Source organism: Myotis yumanensis, unplaced genomic scaffold (assembly GCF_028538775.1).
Source record: "Myotis yumanensis isolate MYYU_CA2020_CCGP unplaced genomic scaffold, mMyoYum1.0.hap1 SCAF_2, whole genome shotgun sequence".
Classification (NCBI taxonomy): Eukaryota; Metazoa; Chordata; class Mammalia; order Chiroptera; family Vespertilionidae; genus Myotis; species Myotis yumanensis.
Window position 1 is genome coordinate 27090809 of NW_027223753.1, and position 23315 is coordinate 27114123.

General features: G+C 47.0%; 1 protein-coding gene across 10 annotated transcripts in view; it reads right to left on the reverse strand.

The window, feature by feature from the left end:
• MAST2 (microtubule associated serine/threonine kinase 2) overlaps nt 1-23315 on the reverse strand; it is a 170125-nt gene that overhangs the window by 4734 nt on the left and 142076 nt on the right. For all 10 annotated transcript variants that reach the window (XM_070404834.1, XM_070404837.1, XM_070404836.1 and 7 more), the window contains 14 exons: nt 22063-22217; nt 19919-19994; nt 17630-17839; nt 10874-10975; nt 8437-8569; nt 7587-7648; nt 7245-7330; nt 6624-6832; nt 5498-5636; nt 2954-3086; nt 1467-1632; nt 853-954; nt 466-588; nt 176-285 (listed from right to left, as the gene is read on the reverse strand). In XM_070404834.1, coding sequence (XP_070260935.1) covers nt 176-285; nt 466-588; nt 853-954; nt 1467-1632; nt 2954-3086; nt 5498-5636; nt 6624-6832; nt 7245-7330; nt 7587-7648; nt 8437-8569; nt 10874-10975; nt 17630-17839; nt 19919-19994; nt 22063-22217 — 1806 coding nt within the window. The remainder of the gene's footprint in view (nt 1-175; nt 286-465; nt 589-852; nt 955-1466; nt 1633-2953; nt 3087-5497; nt 5637-6623; nt 6833-7244; nt 7331-7586; nt 7649-8436; nt 8570-10873; nt 10976-17629; nt 17840-19918; nt 19995-22062; nt 22218-23315) is intronic.

The window sequence follows — 23315 nt, forward strand, 5'->3', positions numbered from 1 at the left end:
CCCCTGGAGTGGTTCTAGAAGTGTCTGTCATATGCAGGCCCTGCCTTTCCTCCTCTTTTTCCTGAGGAAGCCCCTTCACCTCTTCCCCAGCCTGCCCCAGGCATGACCCCTGACAGGTCCTCTTCTTCCAATCCTCCAGCCTGCCCTAGCCAGTCTGGGCCTGCCTCAGTGGTACCTTGCTGAATCTGGGAGAGCAGGAAGAGAACTGGCGGATCTCAAGACAGCCATCTTCACTCACTTCCTCCTCATCTTCTGAGTCCACGTGGTGATACCGATCTGAGCGGGCTGGGTCAGGCAAACAGAGGACAGTCCCCTTCAGAGGCCACTGGTGGTGGCCTCTTTTGACCCTAACAAACCTCGGGAGGGCCTGGGGAAGTTGCTCTCCCCATGCCAAGTTCAGAGTGCATAGGTATTTCTGAAAAAGCAGGGAGGAGCCCTAACCCTCCTGACCCATCGTGGCCTTACTGTCAAAGTAGCTGGTATCATCTTCCGATTCCAGTTGAGGAATGAATTCAGCCTTCTGGCGAAGAAGTCCTGTCCAGTCCAGACCAGTGAAGAATGGGTGCTGCTTCACCTCACAAGCACTGCCTATGGACAGGGAGGGCGTGGGCCGGGGGGCGGGTGAGCAGGTGGAGCCCAGGTCAGCAAGTCCAGGGAGAACCCAGACCTCAAGAAGCTAGGCCTGGAGCCTCAGCTCAGCACCTTCCCAGATGATCTGCCCAGAGGAGCAGGGCGAGTTTCAGGACCCACAGGCACTACCCACACTTGAAGCCTGACCCTCCCGGTGGCATGGACTCAGCCTCCCTCTTCCCTCTTCCATGTGATGAAAAAGTTTAGTGGGGCCTGTCCTACCTGTACCCAGTCTCTCCAGAGGGTTCTGGTGGAGCAGTTTGGAGGTGAGGTCTTGGGCATCTGGCGGCAATGCATCATCCCCCTCAGGCCACACAATCTCATCTGAAGGGTCGTGAGGGGTGAGGAGAAAGGGAGTGGGTGAGAGAAGGGCCTCAGAAGTTGTAGGCAGAGTGGGAGATGGAGAAGGTGGTCCTCGGATAGAATCAGGGTAGGGAGGCATACAGGGCTCAGCCCAGAATCCCTGAAAGCTTGCCTGGGACCCCAATTCCTTAGGTTCCTATCCTCCTAGAATGCACGCCGCAGAGCATGGCTGGCTTTCTGGTCCAGGGTGGGCACTGCAAAGCCATGACTTCCCTGAAGCTCCAACTCCTCCTGCCTTTACAGTCCAGACACACGTACATGCCCACACAAAACTCACACTCACAGGATACGCACACAGACAACACAGGTACATAACCAGAACAAGCCCAGGTGACACACAGTGTGGCTGTGCGCACACCCAACTAAGAGGCAAGCATACACGACGAGAACCCTAAGCCTCATGGGTGCATGCGTAAATCATTATCTGTGGATCCAGACTCTGCCTCCCCGTGGGCCAGGGTGATGGTACCTACCACTGATCACTTGCCCAAAGAGCTCCTCCGGAGTGTCTCCAAAGAAAGGGACGCAACCCACCAGGAACTCATACAGGATTATGCCCATGGCCCACCAGTCCACTGGCTTCCCATAGCCCTGACGCAGAATCACCTCAGGCGCAATGTACTCCGGAGTCCCGCATACCTGGGCACAGAGAAATCAGGCTGACTCAGCTTCCTGAGGCAGTTCCCTGGCATGACAGCTGGAGGGGTGATAAAGACTCAGCTAACTTTGGTTAATGATCAAAAGCAACCAGGGTACCAGAGTTGGAACTGTTGGTGGGGTGAGTTTATGTATCTCCTAATTACCCACGGATAGCAGCTCCAGGGGAGCCTTGCTCTTGACTGAGCCAGGAGGTTCAGAATGGACCTCACACCAGTCTGAGTGTCAGTGGTAATATGACCCATTTTCTCCAAACTCTGAGGAAGATTTTGGATTTTATATCTATACTAGAGGCCTGGTGCACAAATTTGTACACGGGTGGGGTCTCTCAGCCTGGCCTTTGGGAATCGGGCTGAAACCGGCTCTCTGACATCCCCCAAGGGGTCCGGGATAGTGAGAGGGCACAGGCCAGGCTGAGGGACCCCACTGGTGCCAGGGAGAGAACGTGGGAGGGATCTAGGGCGTGTCCGGCCTGTCTTGTCCAGTCCTGATTGGCCAGACCCCAGCAACAAGCTAACCTACCAGTTGGAGCGTCTACCCCCTGGTGGTCAGTGCACGTCATAGCGACTGGTCGAACGGTCGGACACTTAGCATATCAGGCTTTTATTATATAGGAGTAGAGGCTGGGTGCATGACATCAGTGCACTGGAGGGGGGGGGGGGGGTGTGGTCCCTCAGCCGGGCCTGCATCCTCTTGCAGTCTGGGACCCCTCGGCAGACATCCCCCGAGAAGTCCTTAGCGCTGCTGTGGAGGCAGGAAAGGCTCCTGCCACCGCCCCTGCACCAGCTGTGAGCCCGGCTTCTGGCTGAGCACACTGACCACCAGGGAGCAGCTCCTGCGTTGAGCATCTGCCCCCTGGTGGTAGGTTCTCATCATAGCGACTGGTTGGACATCTAGCGTTGCTGCGTAGGTGAGAGAGGCTCCCACCACTGGTGCTGTGCTCACCATCTGTGAGCCTGGCTCAGGGCTTCTGGCTGAGCGGTGCTCCCCCTGTGGGAGTGCACTGACCACCAGGAGGCAGCTCCAGCATTGAGCGTCTGCCCCCTGGTGGTCAGTGGGCGTCATAACGACCGGTCGTTCCACTGTTCAGTTGATTTGCATATTAGCCTTTCATTGTATAGGATAATTCTCTGGTCCACCCTATTTTCTAAATGTGTGACCTATCTTAATGCTTCCTTGGAATCAAAAGATGAAAAAGATAGGAGTTCCCAGTCTTAACATATACCTACACGGTAAGCATACCCCCTGTCTTTATTCTGAGGCCTGGAATTCAACCCCCAAAGTCTCAACCATCCTTCCTTACCTGCTTGTCCAGGAACTCCCGGGCATCCTTTTCAATGTGGCCCTCGTACAAGTTTGTTGTCAGACTCATGAGGCCAATTTTAGAAAGGCCAAAATCAGTGAGCTTGATATGCCCCATGGATGTAATCAGGAGGCTGGGAAACCAGAGACAGAGGATGGAGTTATTTCCTCGTTTTCTAAAAGTGCTAACCTTACTGTGTGCCAAATTTCCCCACTCAGGCTTCTGAGGGGCTCCTGTGGGCCAGCAGGGTAGCTTCAGTGAGAAGACAGGGACTTGTAAGGAATAGCTCTGGCTTTGTGAGCACTGCATTTTGCACAAGCAACCTGCTCTCTGCCCATTCCCCCAACCCACTTCTGTTTGCTGCCTTCACTATTCTTCCTGGGGGGCAGGGGGCAGCCAGCCTAGGAAAACTTTCTTCCACAGAGCGGTCAGCCTCATCCTTAGGCTGCAGCTATTCCCAGTCCTCTCTCCTCACCTGGTGGCTCTCAACACCCCTGACTCAGAGGCACATACTCTTGTTCCATGTCCAGGGTGGGTCTTAGAAAGAGGGTTGATTGGGAGAAACTAGAAATCAGATCTCACAAAGAACTGTCTTTTTCCTCTCCTTTCACATACTCCACCTGAGCCATTTCATTTTGTTTGAAGGCTGCTCCCGGCCATGCCTTTATTCTATGATTCCCAAATCAGTATCTCTGGTCCTGACTTCTGAACTCCATGTCCATCGACTACCCATATGTTTTACAGGCACCACACACTCAACCTGTCCAAACTAGTCATCTTCCCAACTGGCCCTCTTCTTGGTGAAAAGCATAGTTTCTGTTACCTACTGAGCTCTGTGGTAAGTGCTTTATTGATTATTCATAAAAATACTAGTATTTTGGCTCCTGGAAGGTCTTACAGAATAACACAACAAATGTTATTGTTCCCATTTTAAAGAGGAGGCACAGAGGCTCAGAGAGGTTTAATGCAGAATCGAGCTCATGGAGTTAACGAGTGGTCATCTGAACATGGGCCTGTCTCCTGTCAAAGCCACTTTCCACTTCGGAGGCTTATCTCCATCACAGTCCCAGGCTAGAACTCCGGACGACATCCCAGACTCCTGCTCTCTTGCTTCTTTCTGCACGCCCACCCCAACCTTGTCATCTCCCTTCTCCTCCCCAACATTATGCCCTCTTCTCCATCCTGACTGTTTAGGTGCAGGCATTGTTGTTCTGGCCTCACTACTGCAGTGGTCTCACTATCTCTTTCCGCTGGCAGAGTGATTTTCCTAAACTAAACCCAAAGTCTGAATGTGTCACTTTATCACATCTTTGGTTCATAGGCCCTTCAAAGACCTCTAGGATCCTTTAAATAAAACCCAAACTTAACAAAAAGGCCCTTGAGGATCTAATTCCTGCCTATCTCTCTGGTCTTATCTCTTACTACTGACCAACCACACTGTACAACAAGCATGTCAAACTCAAAGGCTAACAGGGGCCAAATAAACAAGGTTTGAGTTTATGTGGGCCGCAAAAAAACAAAAGCTTCAATTTTCATAGAAACATAAGTTTACTTCGATAGAGACATGCTGAATACAAAGGGCTGAAATAAATGAGCAATCGTTAACATAAAATAATAGGGAATTTTAATAAAAATTAATATTTTTTCTTGAACATTAACTTACCAGACACTGAATAACTGCACATATTAAGCATAACGCAAATCAACCTATTTTTCTTGTTCTCTGAAAGCAAAATATTTCCTGTTGTGCATACCAACCAAGTCAATACAAGACTAATAACGTGGCAAATATTTGCTGCTAGTATTAGTGGAGAAATGGTGTGCCTGCGCATAAGGAAAATGAGTGCAACATGATTACAGTAATCAGTCATAAGTGAATGTTGTAGTTCGTTATTAGTAATTATGTATAACAGGATATTGTAAAAATTAAGTTACGAAATTTTTATTAAAACGTTTCTTACATACCGTATATTGGCTGCGCTGCAAAAATATTCATTGTGGTTTGCATGTGGCCTTCGGGCCACAAGTTTGACATGCTTGCTGTACAACTTGTAGTTCCTGAATGGGTCACACCTCTGTGCCTTTGCAAATCCCACTCCCCAGCTTTAGAAAGCTCTTCCCACCTTTTTCCAGTTGACTAATGCCTTTGGAGAAACCGCCTGTACACGGATATTTCTGTCTTCCACTCTAGACCAGGGACCATGTTATAGCCCATAATATCATGCTGGCACAGAGCAGATGTCAGCAAATGTCAGAACACTTGTGCACCATCTTTCATATATGCTGATCCTTTTGTTCCTGCCTGGTTTTCTAAGTGGCACTCCTCAGTAACTCTCACATGTCACCAGAGCCTTACAATGCCCCTGCCAGACCCTGCTGGCGATGGTCTCTTATTAGAGTGGTCAGGGATAGTGTACTGGGCATAGATGGATACCCACACGAGCAACCGTTCTGGTATAGATTCAAACATGCTCTGTCGACCTCCATTTATCTAGAGACCCAAGATGGAGAACTTGGAACTAGGGACCCAGATAGTGGGCGTACTTGTCAGGCTTGAGGTCACGGTGCACGATGCCGTAGTTGTGTAAGTACTCCAGGGCCAGCACGGTTTCCGCAAAGTACAGACGCACCATGTCCACGGGCAGGGCCCCGATGTTCTTCAGCAGAGTGGCACAGTCTCCTCCTGCAACAAGGCGGCCGCTGTGAAGGAAGGACCCAACTCTCTGCTCTCTGCAGTCTCAGGCTTACAGTCTCTAAGGCCCCAGGGCAGACAAACTCATGGGAGACCCTGGTGCTAGAGACTGTGACTCTAGCCTCTCTGCTGCTGGCATGGGTGGGAGACAGTGTGAAGGGAAGCAGGAGGGAAGGTGAATGGCCGTTTAGGCCATTGCCAGGCCAGAGAGAGAAGGAACCCAGGCCTCTATGCCTGTAAGTTGATTTGTAGAGATAGGACTACATTATTTTAGGATGAGAATCCTGTATATTGCAAACGCATCTGGCCGAGAATTCAGCATTGTTCATTTCCTTCCTGATGGCTGTCCTTTAATTTTTGAGTGAAATAACAGTGTAAACTCCCAGCATGCATCTACTAATTAAAAGGGGAGTTTTGTTCAGCGTCAACTTCAAGACTTAGGCAAAATATCTTTGGAAGCTGTACACAGCAGTAAAAAGGGGAGAAGGAAGGCCACCGGCCATGAAGTTCTCCTGCTCCATCCTGAAAGCATTTTGTGTGGCCTTAGGGGGTGTCCCTTTCACAAGCCATCAGCCAGGGCAATGGCTTTCCTGTCTTCTGAGGGTCCAGCTTCCAACCCTGGGCTTTTGCCACCTCTTTTGTTCCTGCCTGGTCTAGCAGTAGAGGCTGTGCAGGCTTTGGGATGCAAGATTCTAGAGCCGCCAGGCTGACACATCCTGTCCCAGAGTGCCTCTCATGCACCTGCCAGGGGCAGCCTCATGGTAGCTCCTGCTGCAGAAGCCTCTTCCTGTGAGGGGCAGGGAGCTGTGTGCCCACCATCGCCAAATGGGCTGAGATCCTAAGGCAGAAACCAATGTCACAGAGAGACTGAGAAGCCGGGCCATGAGACTTTACCCCCAAGTAATCGATTGGTCCCAGCTCAGGGATGTCTCAGATTGTGCCTTTGGCCTCCATGCCAGGCCACCTTTCCCCAAGTACCTTCAACATACTCCATCACCATGCAGAGGTGGCGCTTGGTCTCAAAGGAGCAGAACATGCTGACCACAAAGGGGTTCTCGGCAAAAGTCAGTATGTCACGCTCCACGAAGGCCTGCTGGATCTGGTTGCGTAGGATCAGGTTCTGCTTATTGATCTTCTTCATGGCAAAGCGCTGCCGGGTGGACTTGTGCCGCACCAGGAATACGGCCCTGGGAAACACACCCCATTCAGTCCCCTCATGGACCCTCAGCGCCTGAGCTGTGCTCTCCACCACCCAGAGTTGGGGTGGCCAAACTGCCTGCTCTCACACCTTATAAATGCCCAGAACAAAAGGGCAGGGCTGAGAAGGAACTGGGCACCCTGTCCATAGAGCTCTTCAATTTCCCAATTTCTCAGTCCTGGGGACACAGCTCAACCCTTCCCCAGAGCTCAGTGAGAGGAGTGGGAATCGCCTGGGAGAGGAACAGTGCTCAGATGTCAGAGGAAAGGGAACTCTTGCCCCTCCAGGAGGCTTTCGGGAGAGGGTTCACCCCGAGGTATCTGGGCAGCATATACTTATAGAAGGAAGAGCCCAAGGGCTGACTTAGCTGCAGCCCCTGCCTCACAGACCCCTGCCTTTACCCATAGGCGCCATTGCTGATGAGCTTAATGGTTTCGAAGTCCTCTTCACAGGGTGCCTTTTTAGATGTCAAAGATGCCCCACGGCCCTGGAAGACAAGGGAAAAGTCAACAGGCAGGCATGCTTCTCAGGGGCTCTATGTTTAGGGAAGCTTGGCTCCAGCACTGGCTCAGCTCTTAGCCCTGCTGCGGCCTCCTGCCCAGTCGCCTCTAGGAGCTGAATGACATCTTGGGCTGTGCACACAACCCTCACCCCCTCCTCCAGATGTTCTAGTAATGAGAACTCACGGCCCTTTGCTTCACAGGGCCCGATCCAGGACTGGGGCAGGAGCATAGCATCTTTACCTCAACTGAATCATCGGTCTCCGGAGTATCAGGACTGTCATAGCTGCTCAACTGGGCCATTTCTAGAAACAAAGCAAGTGTGCATGGCACTGTTGCATCTTGGCAGTCCACACATCACATGGCAGGTACACGTAGGGAGGCACTTATGCTTTCAGCATCAGTCTGTGATTCAAATCTGGTCCTGCATCTCTCCTGGGTGTAGTCACAGCTTTTGAACTGGTTTGCCAGTAATACTGCCACTCCTATTTCTAGAAGTCCAGTGCCATTTATAAGGCCTGGCAAATTCTAGAAAGCTTCCCTCAAACTTGGGACAATTGCTGGAAAACAGGACCCAAAGCTGGGCTCAGTTCCCATCCTGCTGGCCAAGGCGGCTCTGCCAGGTGGGGCTAGGAAGCAAGGAAGGCAGGACACCAGACCAGGGACATGGCAGCCCAGTTCAGCAGGAGCGCAGTGGGAGGCCCTGAAGAATGGAGATCAGCTTCTAACAACCTGAACTGGGACCACCCCAAAGATACAGAAGGATTTATAAGGTGGCAGCAAGAGAGGTCAGCATGCAGAGGCAGCGAGCGTTTTTAAAAATGTGACTGTGTTCCTTTTGTTGTTCTCTTTTGACCTTGGGCTCTAAATCCAAGCCAGCTAAGCCCAAGGCAGTCCAGGTTGGCTCTATCAGGCAGATGGGAACAATTCTGAAGGAACCCTATGGCAGAGGACATAGGGTTCCTCCTACAGCCCCGAGTCCCCTGGTGCTGTGCCAGGTCCATGTCCAATCTAAGCCTCTTCTCCAGGTGGTTTCCCTGCTCTTATAGCTGGTTGGCTGTGGCCTCTCTGCAGCCACCAGCAGCATGCTTACCCTCCAGGGGATCCCGCGTGAGGCCCAGCTGGCTAACAATGTAGCGGGGAATGTCACATTTAATCCCTTGTCCCTCTTTGGCATGGCCCTCAGCTGCTTCCAACAGGTGGTAGAACTCTTCAGGGTCAAACTCCTGTACCAGGGGAGAGAGGTAGTCAGTGGTGAGAGCCACAAGTGGAGGCTGTTGGCCTCTCAGATTTTACAGCCTACAACCAGCACAGAATGCACAAGATCTTCCCTTGGTGATGGGGCACCCCGACCCCTGAATACCCAGAAACATCATGACTCAGGGATCAGGAGAATGAGGACAACACTGTCTTACAGGGCACTTCAAGATTAGATACTCTAAGCATAAACTGTCTCTCCAGCAATAAGAACCAGAGCTATTGCTTTCAAAAGAGCTCAGCCTCCTATTCACTTGGTCCAAAGCCTTCCACCAGCCAGATGGCACTATCAGGTGTGTACATGCACCCAGTCCACAGGAGCAGTCCTGGCACATTCTGTTATGGCTCACAGCCCTGGCGGTGCATGCGTGCCTTTAGCTCAAGCATGTCAAACTCGCGGCCGGCGGGCCACATGCCTCGTTTATTTATTTCTGAGTAATATTCCATAGATTTACTCCTAAGAAAGATTTATTTAAATGAGGCATATGGCCTGCGGGCTGCGAGTTTGACATGCTTGCCTTTAACTATTTACAGAGCACCTCCTATGTGCTAGGAGCTAGAGAACCATGTGGATCAGAGCGCAGCAGTCCTTGTCTGCATGGAGCATGTAATAAGGGGGGGGTCCTATTTACTAAATGCCTAGCTAAACTCTCATAACACTTCTGTGACCTCGGTGAGGAAATGCAGGCTCACAGAGATGCACTGACTTGTTCATGGTCACAGAGGTAGGAAGGAACACAATACCAGCATTCAAACTGAGGCCTGACTCCGACCCGTTTACCCATGGACTCCATGTTCTCGAGGGAGAGGCCTTTTGCTTCACCACAGCCCCAGCCTCCACTGCTTTTACTTATGGTCTCATTATTTTAGAGAACTATAGCATTATCTATCTAGATATAATGTGAGCCAGACCTGGAAGTCCTTTAAATTTTATAATCTTCCTCAGTCCCTGTAGTCAGAATGTGTCCCTCATAAATCCCCTTCTCTGTTCTCCTGTCACTGTCCTAGTTCAGGCCACTCCTGTCTCTCACATGAATTGCTTTAAGTGACTGCAGTCTCTGGCTCATTCTGCCCTCTCTTCTAATTCACTATTCATGTTGCAGCCAGAGTAATCTTTCTTAGGAGTAAATCTATGGAATAGTACTCAGAAGTAAACAGGAACAAATTATTGACACATGCAACCACATGTATGAATCTCAAAAAAATTATGCTGAGTGAAAGAAGTCAGAATATACTCTATAATTTCATTTATATGAAACTATACAAAAGGCAAACTTATCCATAGTGAAGGAGAGCAGATAAGTGGTTGCCTGGGAGGGGGGAAGGGACTGACTGCACAGGGGCAGGAGGAACTTGCTGAGGTGGAAGAAATGCTCTTGATCTCACCTGTGGCAGTGACTATCCAGGCTAAACCTCACTGAACTGTATACTCAAAAGGGGTATGTTCTAGTATATATAACTTATACCTCTATAGACGTGGTTTAAAAAGTATATCTGACTGTCACATTCTTACTAAAACTTTCTGATGGTTTCAAGTGGCAAACTCCTGAGCCGAGAACTCATCACTCTACGTGATATTGTATGGACTCCTTCCAGGTTAACCCCTAACCAATTCTTCAAACACACAGGGTGCCCATGCCCCTTACCTGGCCAGCGCCATCCTATTCAAGTTGTGGAATAAGCTTCATGCCGCCCAGGGAGCTTCCACTGACTGCCCACCCCCAGGAGGATGGGAGCACCTCTTCCCCATGTTCCCGCTGTGCCTCTTGCTCACCTCAGCTGCAGCATTTCTTGTGGTATCGTAATCATTACTTACATGTCTCCAGGCCTTACCCTAAGGCACTAAAAGACTAAGTCTAACTGCACTCCAGAGGAAGCCTCTCAGGGTCAGGGACTCTGCTGGATTTATATCTGTACCTCCAGTTTCTAGCATGAAGGTGCTCAGTAAAGCATCAAATGATTAAACGCAGGACTCAACTTGTGCAAACAAAACTGGTCTGTGCTCCTCAGCCCTCAGGCCCCCACTTAACTCAGGGCCTGTCCAGTGTGGGGATGGGCCAGACTAGTACCTCTCCCGGCCACACCCCTCAGGACCATCTAGTTTTTCTCACAAGAACTCGTTTGGTCCCCCACTGCTTGCATATCATGTTTAAATAAGGACTTCAGCAGCAGAAATGGCAGTGGGTGCCACGAGTTTTGCTGATAGCAGAATATTCCTTCATAGCCTCACTCCCACCTCTCCAATCCCCACTAACCTTTCCCAGTCCACTCACCAGGCATTCCAGGAGGCGAGCTGGGCGGGCAATGACAATCATCAGCTTTTTCACCAGCTGCATCACAAAAGCCACTTCTGAACTCTCTGAGCGCTCATGAGCCTGTCGAGAAGACAAAGGTTGCTTAAGCAAGCCACTGGCCCAGTGTGGTTGAGCTAAGCAGGACCGGGCTGGGCAGAGCTATAGACAGGGAGAAACAATATGGTGGCATGGAGAGCTCTGCAAAGTGAAGAACCAGGGAAGGCACGTGGGCTGGGAGAGGGAACAGGCTGCTAATTGGAACCACGTGAGCTTTAGAATCCTAGTGAATCCTATGTCACACAGACACACTGCTTTACCTGCTCCTCTACCAACAAGCTTCACTTACCCTCCAGACGCCAGTTTAACCCTCTGAGTGCCAACCAATATCCTAGGAACTATGCTAAAATTCCCAAGGCATTTTTGCTGATTTTACAGCAGTTTAGGAAAAGAATTATGAATCGCAAGTAAATGAAGTTACATATTCAAAAACTTAAGGAAACCTTTACTACATTTGTTTTCATCTTTGACATATATTGTTTGCTGATTGTATTATAAAATACTAAAAAAAATTTGAACAAAACATATAATGTTAAAATAAAATTAATGTTGACTTTGAATACATGAATGAACTACTAGCATCTAATAGTGACACTGCAGGAGGAGTGCGATCACGCTCCCGGCACTTTTGGCGAAAGGCAGGAGGAGCGCAATCACGCTCCCCGGCACTCTAGGGGTTAAGGGGCTACTCTCAATGAAGCCTTCACTAATGTTCACTTCCCACCGCAGACTGTCAGGAATAGAGAGACTTCCAAGCAGGAGACTGATGGGACCAGATAGGTGTTTTATTTATTTTTTAATTATAATTTGGATATTTTTCCCCAATGATTTTTAGAGTGGAAGGGAGAGAGGTGAGGGAGAGAGAGAATCACCCATGTGAGAAAAACACATTGATTGGCTGTCTCCCGCATGCACCCTGACCGGGCCAGGGATTGAACCTGGAACCCAGGTATGTGTCCTTGACTGGAAATTGAACCTGTGACTCTTTGATGCATGGGCCAACACTCTAGCCACACCAGCCAGGGCCAGATAGGTGTTTTATTGTTTTTTAAAAATATATTTTTTTATTGATTTCAGAGAGGAAGGGAGAGGGAGAGAGAGACAGAAACATTAATGATGAGAGAGATTCACTGATTAGCTGCCTCCTGCACACCCCACACTGGGGATCGAGCCTGCAACTTGGGCATGTGCCCTGACCGGGAATCAAACTGTGACCTCTGGGTTCACAGGTCGACACTCAACCACTGAGCCACACTGCCTGGGCCAGAAAGATATTTTAGAAAGGCCATTCTGCCTAGATTGTGAATGACGCACTAAAGTGGGAAAACTTGAAAGCAGGAAAATGCATTAACAAACTATTGCAATAATGCAGATGAGAAAGGCATAAATCCAGGCAGTAAAAATGGAGAGAAATGGACAGGTTGGGGCCATTTCATCTATCATTTTACAGATAGATGATTGAGTAGACTTGACAGTGGATGAGCAGGAACAGACAGTAACTGAAATTACAATTTTAGAGAAATTTTAGTGAACTCATCAATGAAATACAAAATATAAGAAGATAAGCAGTTTGGTGAGGATAGGTAGAGAATATATTAATTACATTTGGTTTTAGAGAAGCAGCAGGCAGGTGAAAAACTAAGTTCTGTTTTGGACTCGCAAAGTTTGCAGTGCCTCTAACAGGTACTTTCTTGGATTTTTGCTCAGCCCAGGAGCCTTTCTCTTTCTTATGGAAACTGTTCTGCCTTCTAAAAGCCACATTTGTATTATGTGGTTTCACCTCTCCCTCCACATCCAATAGCTGGCCAACGTAGATTAGTTTCCTAGGAATTTAAAAATGGATGGAAAGACAACTGTTACTATTACTGTGGCAGAACTATGCAATCTACTCTTGGGTGAAAAGGGTAGGCCACGTCTACCAAAGAGATAAGAGAATAGACACACAGAGAAAACCAGAGATGAGAGAGGAGGAATGCTTCCTGGGAGTTCAGAGGTTCTGGTCTGTAGTTCTGTCCCTTCCTAAGGCCTAGCTGCATTTCAGTCTTCAATTCTCCAAGACCCACCCCTTTTATAATTAGTTTCCCTTTCCTGCTTCAAGTACTGAATTGGCTTTCTGTTACTTGCAACTGAATACTAACCAACCTGGAAAGTCAAAGTGGAGGAATCCCGTAGTCAGTGGGGCATTGATCTGGAGCTCAGGAGAAGAGGGAGGGAAGCGGCCTCAGGTGGGAGTCCTCGGCATGTGGGTGACAACAGAAGGCATGGAGTGGGAGAGTGAGAAGAAGAAAGGAGGAGGAGGAGAATGGATGCTCAGGATAGTGCCCTGTGGAACATCAGCATTTAAGAGATAGGCAGAAAAGGAACTTGTGAAGTGGCAGCAAGACTGGAGAGAACAGAGTCATGGCAACCAGGGGGAAAAGATTAAGGAGAGGTAGTCACAGCGTAAAGTTCTGTAGAGAGGCGAAGATGAGGCCTGAAGAGGTCATAGGATTTGGCAATTGGCCAATTAGTTCCTTGGTAACTTTTGCTTGAAACAGTTTTAGTGGAATGGTGGGAAAGGCAAGTAGAAGGTAGAAGATTTAGCAGTGAATGGGTTGTAAGGAAGAAAAATGAGGACTATTTGAAAAACATTGGCTATGAAATGAAAAGAGAGGCCTGGCACTTGGTGAAATCTTGTTTATTCTTTTAAGAGTTAGCCCAAATGTCAACTCTATGAAGCTTCTTCCAAGTCCCCTGTCCTGCCAATCCCCTTCCCAGCACAAAAAAACAGAAGTAACTGCTTTCTTTTCTATGTTCTCCCAGCTGTTTGCTCATACCACATGGTACTATCATGTTATCTATAATTAATGTGTCTCTACAGCAAGCATGTCAAATTCAAAGGCTAACACGGGCCAAATAAACAAGGTTTAAGTTTATGTGGGCCGCAAAAAAACAAAAGCTTCAATTTTCATAGAAATGTAGGTCCATTTCGATAGAGACATGCTGAATAAAAAGGGCTGAAATAAATGAGTAATCGTTAACATAAAATAGAACATTTTAATAAAAATATTTTTTTCTTGAACATTAATTTACCAGACACTGAATAACTACACAAATTAATAAGCGTAACGCAAATAAACCTATTTTTCTTATTCTCCAAAACCGAAATATTTCCTTTTGCGCACACCAAACAAGTCAATACAAGACTAATGATGTGGCAATTGGCTGCTAAAATATTCACTGCTAGTATTAGTGGATAGAAATGGTGCACTTACGCATAAGGGAAATGACTGCAACACAATTATAGTAATCAGTCATGAGCGAACGTTGTAGTTCGTTATTAGTAACTAGAGGCCCAGTGCACAAAAATTTGTGCACTCGGGGGGTTCCCTCAGCCCGGCCTGTGCCCTCTTGCAGTCTGGGACCCCTTGGGGGATGTCCACCTGCCGGCTTAGGCCCACCCCCTAGGGGATTGGGCCTAAGCTGGCAGTCAGACATCCCTCTGGCAGCCCGGGAGCCCTCGGGGGATGTCCACTTACCAGCGGGGAGCAGGCCTAAGCTGCAGTTGGACATCCTTAGCACTGCTGAGGAGGTGGAAGAGGCTCCCGCCACCACCGCTGTGCTGGCAGCCGTTAGCCTGGCTTGTGGCTGAGCAGAGCTCCCATGTGGGAGCGCACTGACCACCACGGGGCAGCTCCTGCATTGAGCGTCTGCCCCCTGGTGGTCAGTGTGTGTCATAGTGACCAGTCATTCCCAGACATTCTGCTGTTAGGGTCAATTTGCATATTACCCTTTTATTATATAGGATTATGTATAACAGGATATTGTAAAAATTAAGTTATGAAAAAATTTTTAAAACTTTTCTTACATACTGTTATACTGGCTGGGCTGCATAAATATTTGTTGTGGGCCACATGCGGCCCACGGGCCTCGAGTTTGACATGCTTGCTCTACAGCTATACTGTAGGGTCTTATGAATAGAGAGGCTGTCTTTTTTCTTCCCTCAAATGCTAAGCCTACCATAGTGCTTCTTACATAGCAGGTGTTAGTCAATGTTTGTTAACTAAGTGTATGAAAATCTATGACCTTAAGCTCTGGAATATTACAAACATGGGTTTGTGGTCTAGCTCTGCTACTTAACCCCTTAAAGCTTTAGTTTCCTCATCTGTAGATTTAGAGAATAATAATAGTCCTCTCCTTACAGTACTGTTGTGAAGATTAAGTTGAATAATGGAGATAATGTAGTGTCCAGCATGTATTAAGTGTTCTATAAATGATAGTAATTTTTATTATTTTAAATCTAAATCTTATCATGTCACTTTTCAATTTAAAACCAGTGATTCCCTATTGCCTTTATGTTAAACTCTAAGCTCCTCACAAGGCTGCCGCCTCGCTACCCCAGGTCTAACTCTTCAAATTCTTCCACAACTCTGCCCTGCAGGTACCCTTCACTTTAGTCATGCCAGACTACTTTATCTGCAGTTCCTGGAATGTACCAAGTTCCATTACATCTCTGAGAGGTTGTTTATAATGAACTCCTACTTAATCGTCAAGATTCAACTCTTTCTGAACTCTCCATGTAGCGTCTCCTCTGTGCTCAGAACTGACCTTTATTTATTTTTCTTTATTGATTTCAGGGAGGAAGGGAGAAGAAGAGAGAGATAGAAACATCAATGATGAGAGAGAATCACTGATTGGCTGCCTCTTGCACAACCCCCCACCGGGGATGGAGCCCACAACCCAAGCATGTGCCCCCAGCCGGAATCGAACCCGGGACCCCTCAGTCCGCAGGCTGACGCTCTATCCACTGAGCCAAGCCAGCCAGGGCAGAACTGACCTTTATTTAGTGTTCACCAATCACACTTACTACCATAAACACAAGTGAGATAATTCCATGGAGCACTCAATGTAGCGGCTGGCACACAGTACATTCAATAAATTATAGCTGTTATTTTTACTGTAAGTACGTGTTGATGGGTCTATAACCCCAGTCACCAGCAAATTCCTTCTAGAACCTGCACAAAACTTTTTCTGCATTCTCAGGGTCCAGCACATTAGGGAACAGATGATGCACTAGCTCCAGTTTTAGGGCTCTTCCTACTGCACAAAAAAACCGACGCCCCGGGGCAATGAGTCTGAGAAAATGCCCGAAGGTTTTGGGCAGGGCTCTGACTGTAGCATGTCAGATCAACCATAGATGTACAAGCAACCTTGGAAGTCACGCTAAGTTGATCCTTTACCTGATGCCTCAAATCCCTGATTCCTATCTACTACTGGAGAACTGTTAGAAAGTTATTCTTGAACATAAACAAATAGCTGCCAATGGTTTTCTAAGGTCATATTTATACAATCTTAAATTTAAGTATTCTTTTGAAATCAGGAAAAAATATTTTTGTAGAAGGAAGTACTTCCTCATCTATTAAATCAGAACCTTTCTCACTATAACTCTTGCTCACTGGGCTAGTACGTCTTATTTTTTTTTTAAAATATATTTTTATTGATTTTAGAGAGGAAGGGAGGAGAGATAGAAACATCAATGATGAGAGAGAATCATTGATCAGCTGCCTCTTGCATGCCCCCTACTGGGGATCGAGCCCGCAACCTAGGCATGTGCCCCTGGACAGAATCGAACCTGGGACCCTTCAGTCTGCAGGCCGACACTCTATCCACTGAACCAAGCCGGCTAGGGCTGGGCTAGTATGTCTTTAGGGGACAGAGAATAATGTGCTACCTCTTATATGTGAGAAATCTTCCAATATTTGACAGCAATAATCATGATCATCTTTAGTCATCCTTTCTCTAGATTCAACTGTTTCCTACATTTAAAAAAATTCCCTGCTCCTAATTTCTAGACTAATACACTGAAGTCCTGTTTGATCTTTATTCCTGGGTTCTTAGCTCAGTTGGTACTACACCAGAGCAAGGTCATGGGGTCTAGACTGGGAAATACTGTACTGACATGAAGAGCCCGGAGGACACAGGCACATCTCTCACTGAAACTGTACGAATGGTGTAATTTGGGGCAACTGTGAACTGGGTGGGAAGGCACCTGCCCATCTTATTGAGAGGTGATAGGAAAACAAACATGGAGCAGTGGTTAAGAACTCAGAGTCTCCTCTGGTCTTGACCACCTCTGAATTACTTTAGGTCCCCCCCCCTCCCCCCCCCCCAACTTCACACTAGAGAAGATCAGGTCTTTAAACACTTAAGTCTCCACTAAAGAACTTCTCACCAGGCAAGTAGAATGTCAGCAAATAGATACACCCACAGTGCGAGCCTTGGGCCTGCTTTCCCTTGGCTAAGGAGAAAGTCTGAAGGCTCTACTTACACCAGTATTTCTACTAGAAGAGAGCTGCCTATAGCCATCTGGGCTGCTTTTTGGCTTTGAGTTACAAAATCTCCTAGTCAAATACTTATGAATACTACCAATATTGGAGTCTCGGGCAGAGTAATGGGAATTAGAAAAAGAAAGGACACTGAGATCTTCTGATACCAAAAGGCTTCCTCAGTAATGCAGGGGACAGAGGAGGAAGCTGAGTCCGTCAGCACCACACTTGGAGGTGGGCCCTGCACACTAGCAAGGAGGTGGCAAGCAGGCTGAGAAGACTGAGAGCCCATTAAGGCCTTAGCCTTAGCTTGGGACGCCTAATCCACCACCACGTGGACGATTCACCAGAGTTCCAGCACAAGGACACTCACATCTTGCAGAAGTTTCTCTAAATTCTCTTGAAGTTCGTAGAAGTACTGTGATGTAATGAGGCCACTCCGAGATTTATCCAGGCAGTCTCGGGCCATCTCAATCACTTGATGATGAATAAAGCTCAAGGCTCCATCTGCCAAGGGCAACACGCTGTCTGGAGTGTTGGAGGAAATGAACTCTGCTAGGCGCTCTTCCATCTGTGCAGTGGCCTGGGAATAAAAATAGGAAAAGTGACACTTCCCTTCTAATTCTAGCTCAGCTGGAGTTAGGCCTGAAGGACCCTGTAATAGTCTATGTGATCCTGGTTTCCTGATGTTGTATTTGGGGCACCTGATGACTGGAGACATGAGAACATCACCTTCAAGTCAAGTCAGAACATTATGATCAAGTTCTTCTCTCACCTGACCTTGGCCATCTCCCCCGACTCCTTGGTGGGCATGCTCTTTTGTTCTAAGGACACTGCATTGCTTACTGTCCTCCTCCTTTATTTTGCTGTTTCATGCCTTTGTCTGCTTATGCTGTTCCCTGTGTGTAGCTTTTTCACCCTGCCTGGCAAACTGCTATTACTCCTTCTAATCTCATTGCAAGCATCATCTCTCCTCTGGGAAGTTTCTTATTCCTTCAGGCAAACTAAGGTTTCCTTTCCTTTGTGCTTCCACAGGACCTCTCAACTATATAAATTTAGTGATTGGACTTTGATGGTTTCTAAACCTTCTTCTGAATTGGGAACTCCTTCAAGTCAGAGAAAGTTTGATTTATCACTTGATCTTAGGACCCAGCTGAGCCAAGCAGATGTTCAGAGAATTTACTGAATGAGTGAGCCTGCTCACAGACAGATTCCCAGCAGAACAGAATGGGATTCTGGCTCAGAAGCCTCTTGGGGACCTTGCACAGTCATGTCAAAATGACAAATACACATCAGTTAACAAGTTTCTAGCTGCCTATCTAGGACTTGGCCTTTGTTCCTTTGCCACCAGATGGAAATTTCTGATTTCCAGTGTGTGTTTAGGGGTGTGTGTGTAAACACATATATAAGTATATATATATATATATATGTATTATGTATGTGGAGAGAAAGTAAAAGAAGTGGGGAGGGAGGGGAGGGAGGAGGGGAGAAAAAAATGGGAAGGAATTTTAACACATTTTCTCTAATAAAACAGTTCATCTTACATGACTGACTCGGAGACATGCACATGAAACACAAACATGCAACGCTAGAATGACAACACAACACCGAAATATATGAGGAGGAAACATAAGAAGCATTTCTAACACTACACACTCCCAAACTTCTTTAGAAAGGACCAAGCATAGCAAAACGATTTCCTACCTGTTCATTTTGCCCCTCTTCTTTGCTCTTATTCTCCAAAGCTAGACAACATAGACTATAGGGCACAGAGCAGCAGAGAAGCAATAGCTAACACTTACTGAGTGCTCAATATGTCCTGGGCACAGATGGGAAAGAATGTTCATTAATTTTCATAAACTCCCTATGAGTGCTCCCTGTGTACGTCAAGAGGGAAAGCACAGGGGCTTCACGCCTTTTCCCTAGGCCACCATGTGTGTCCTGGAGATTGTACCCGAGTCTAGAAAAGGACACTTTCTAGAGCGGGGAACCACACACTGCAGACCCTAGATACAGACAAACAGGTAGACCCAGGAAGGTCTAAAAAGAGGATGAAGGAGGCTGAGGACACCCGCTCCCCACCGTCATGGCCCAGGAGCCTACGTCAGTGCCCTGGTCTCATTAGAAGAGGGCCCCTCATTAGAAGGCCAGGTCAGAGTGTATAGGCATGTGGTGTTCAAAAAGAAATGCAAATGGGAAGCAAGGTCCTAGTTCCACATACAGGGAGGTTTATGGCCAATGCAGACTTGTGAAGACCATTTCTCAACTATCTCAGGATAATAACCAACTTTCCTCCCTTAGCATTTTCCTACTTGAAAATACAAGTGCAAATCTGAGTAAGCAACTCTGAGATCTCCCACATTCCTGCTCCCTCTGGCCAACTTCCCCCTTCCAGCACACCTGTCTGTGCACTCTGTGGTGCCCGGCAATGAGGGGCTGCTATGAAATCTGCATGAACAAAGGTGTTTCCTAAGCTCATAGACCTCTGTGCCTTCCTCTTCCCGAGCAGTCTGGTATCCTACTCCTCCTGGTGCCTTTCTGCTCTTCTTCTCGATACCTCTGGAGACTGCACTCCATCCCTCACCATCATCTTTCCATTGGGGCTGGCTGTAGGCAGCCATCCTCAGAGGCATCACCAGTCTCCTTTAAAATGGATCCTTACCTTGGGGAATCTTTCTTTGTATACATGATTCATCATTATTATTTCACTGTCAAAGGAAACTGGGGACCGTCCAGGACTAAATAAGAAAGAAACAATTGTGTTACTTTAGTGTCATGGAACTTTTGAGAAAAAAGATGGTCATCCCCAGAACCCTGCCCTCCCACTATCCCCAATACCCACACACTCCCACCTTAATGATTGCCGAGTTCTAGAGCCTTCCTTAATCCTGAAGTTGCTAGTACACCTTGTTCAGCTAAAAATGATACCATCTGGAGCTAGACTACCTTCCTGTAAGAAGACTGGCTTTTACAAGACCTCTGCCAGGGCCTGAAAAGCCCTGCAAAGGAGGAGACCAATCCTGAGTCTACTGGTGGCTTTCCTAGGGTGACCTCCCCCAGAACAGGACTCTCTCGGTCTTCTTTACTTTGGCCAGTGAAATCAGGTATACCCAGCATGTTCTAGGAATCAAATAAAACCACACCACCACCAAAACAACCAGAGGAAGCCAGCGTATACCTATATCTTCTTCCAAACAAGCTGCAGCCAATAGGGCTAACAATAGCTCTGACCTGGGGGATGAATGAGGACAATCCAGTCTACAGCGAATTACAGGCCTGGGTCACCTAAATCTTCCCCTTTGGCCCATGTGTGGTTACATCCCCTTAAAGGATTTCAAAGGTAGAGGCTCACAATTGAATGGATATTTGGGTAGTGCCCAGTTTTGTGCCCCTGGCATGTGATCCAAGCTGCGCTGGGTTCAACATTGTTCCTTTATGCCTTTTTTCCCTGAAGTGGGCCATGGTCTGCCTGCTGTATTGGTGCACATAACCAAGTATTTTAACCAGTTACTGCCACGATATTTTGAATTTAATTTTAAAAAGTCTGCTGCTTGCACCTATGACGCTTATGGCGTACAAATGGTTAAGAGTAACACAGCAGGTATTTCCCTGAGACGCTATAGTCCTCTCAATCTCAAATGGCCTAAAAGGTACCCTTTACTCTGTGTGGATTGTGGAGAGCACCAAGTTTCTGGTGTTTCTCTGTGTGAGATAAAGAAAGGCACTGGGATCTACACGCCACATTCACTAATTTCTATTTTTGATCTTTTGCACTACAGTCCTAGCCAACCGCACCAATCCCTGAACTTGAACCAGTCTGTGGTCTGGCTCAGCTCACTCACTAATGCTCAAGTGCCACTATTACCTGCTCGGACTCTTCCTGGGAGGCACTGCTCCTCTGGGCCCCACCCTGAACACGTTAGCCAATCTGTTATTTCCCAGAGACCTTGGGAAGCTGAACTCAGTCATTAAAGTCATGTTTATTTTCACACAATACAATATACAGATGATGTATTATAGAATTGTATACTTAAAACATACATAATTTCATTAACTGTCACCGCAATAAATTTAATAGAAATTTTTGAAAAGCCATGCTCATTTTAATCTACACCTTTTCCTTTACCTGGAATTTTGAGAAGAGCCAATTAATCTAAGGAATTCACAGAGAAGTCAGCTGTTAAGGTTTAGTTTGATGAGCTTAGGTCATCCAGGGAAATGAGATAGAGTCAGATGAACATTTAACTCCGCTTCTGAAGTGGGCTTCTTCCCTGAGTCAGCCACAGTGTCTTCAGCACAGTGTTTTCTCAGCTGGCTTAGCTCATAAACCAAGATCTCTGGGCTCTACATCCAGGTTACCGTCAGAATGGACATCACTCTCCTTTTACTGAATGGACTCTAAAGTGTATTTCTACTGCTACTTTTAAAGGGAGTAAAAGGTGGACCACTTGGTAGCATCATCAGGTACCTCATGGGGTGGTGAACTGAGCTGTAGCCAAAGCCAAAAAAGCTTGAGCTTCACTTCACATTGGTCTGTGAATGTGCTAAACCAGGGGTTGACAAACTCTGGTCCAAAGACCAATTCTGGCCCACTGCCTGTTTTTGTAAACAAAGTTTTCATAATGTCCGAGGATAAGTTCATACTACGAAAGCAGATTTAAATAGCTGCCATACAGATTGTATGGCCTGCAAAGCCTAAATGATTTACTCTCTTGCCCTTCATAGAATAAGGTTGATGGCTCCTATGCTGGGCAAACTAGCTGAGCTCCACAGGTTCTGGGACTCAGTGAGTAGAGGACCCCTCACCTGAGGCTGCGAGAACGGGGCCGCATGGCTGGGGACTGCCTTCCCTCCTCATCTGGTACACTCTCCGTGCTGAAATGCTTCGTCAAAAAATGTAGCTCATCGGCTGTAGGCTGGAAAGGCAACTGGTGCAGCTTTTCCTGCGAGGAGCATGATGACTAGAGGGGAAGATTAAAAAACAGCATTAAAGACATGTTCAAGGGCAGTCCAGGAACGAAGAACTGAAAAAGGTCAGGGACTTCCCAGTCAATGTAAACCCAAAGTCAATCCAAAGTAAGCCTTCTTTTCATTGCTCCCTTCAGCCTCCACTGTTTATGATCCCAATCATCTCAACCCCTTCAGGTCCTCAGTCCTGAGAAAGCTAAGACATTAGGGTGCTTCCCAAGCCTTGCAGATTTGAACCTAGATGATCAAGTGACATGCACTGTAACTACCTAGAGGGCCTCTTTAGGTGGCAAAAGCAGATTCTTCTGTCCTGGCCAGTGTGGCTTGTTGATTGCACCAGAAGGCTGCTGGTTGGACATAAATTGATGTTTCTCTCTCTGTCTCTCCCTTCTTCTCTCTCTAAAAATCAATTTTAAAAATATCTTAGGTAGACGGGAAGAGATTAACCAAAGAACTTATTACATATATGCCTCACTAGTGGACACAGACAATAGTGTGGTGAAGGCATGGGGTGGGGCAGGGGCTGAGAGGAGAGGGGCTAAGTGGGGAGAAATTGGGGGACATCTGTAATACTGTCAATAATAAAAAATAAAATTAGAAAAGCAGAACGAAACTTTTTTTTAAAGCAGATTATTCTGCATGGAACCTTTGCCCTCAATGAAGCTTTTGGCTAGTTGGAATGGCAAGTAAAATAATAAATCATGTCTTTCTGGCTTAGGAAATTTGTATGTCCAGGCTAAAAATGATATCCCCTTAAGTTTTCTTCCCACAACCTTGGGAGAGCCCTTGGAATGGTTCAGCAATGTTATCCAGAGGACAATTGGCTTTGCTGAGGCTGTGAAGGCTGTGCCCAGACTCTAGGGCAGTGATGGCAAACTTTTTGATCTCGGAGTGTCAGCATTTTGAAAAACCCTAACTTAACTCTGGTGCCGTGTCACATATAGAAATTTTTTGATATTTGTAACCATAGTAAAACAAAGACTTATATTTTTGATATTTATTTTATATATTTAAATGCCACTTAACAAAGAAAAATCAACCAAAAAAATGAGTTTGCGTGTCACCTCTTGACACGCGTGTCATAGGTTCGC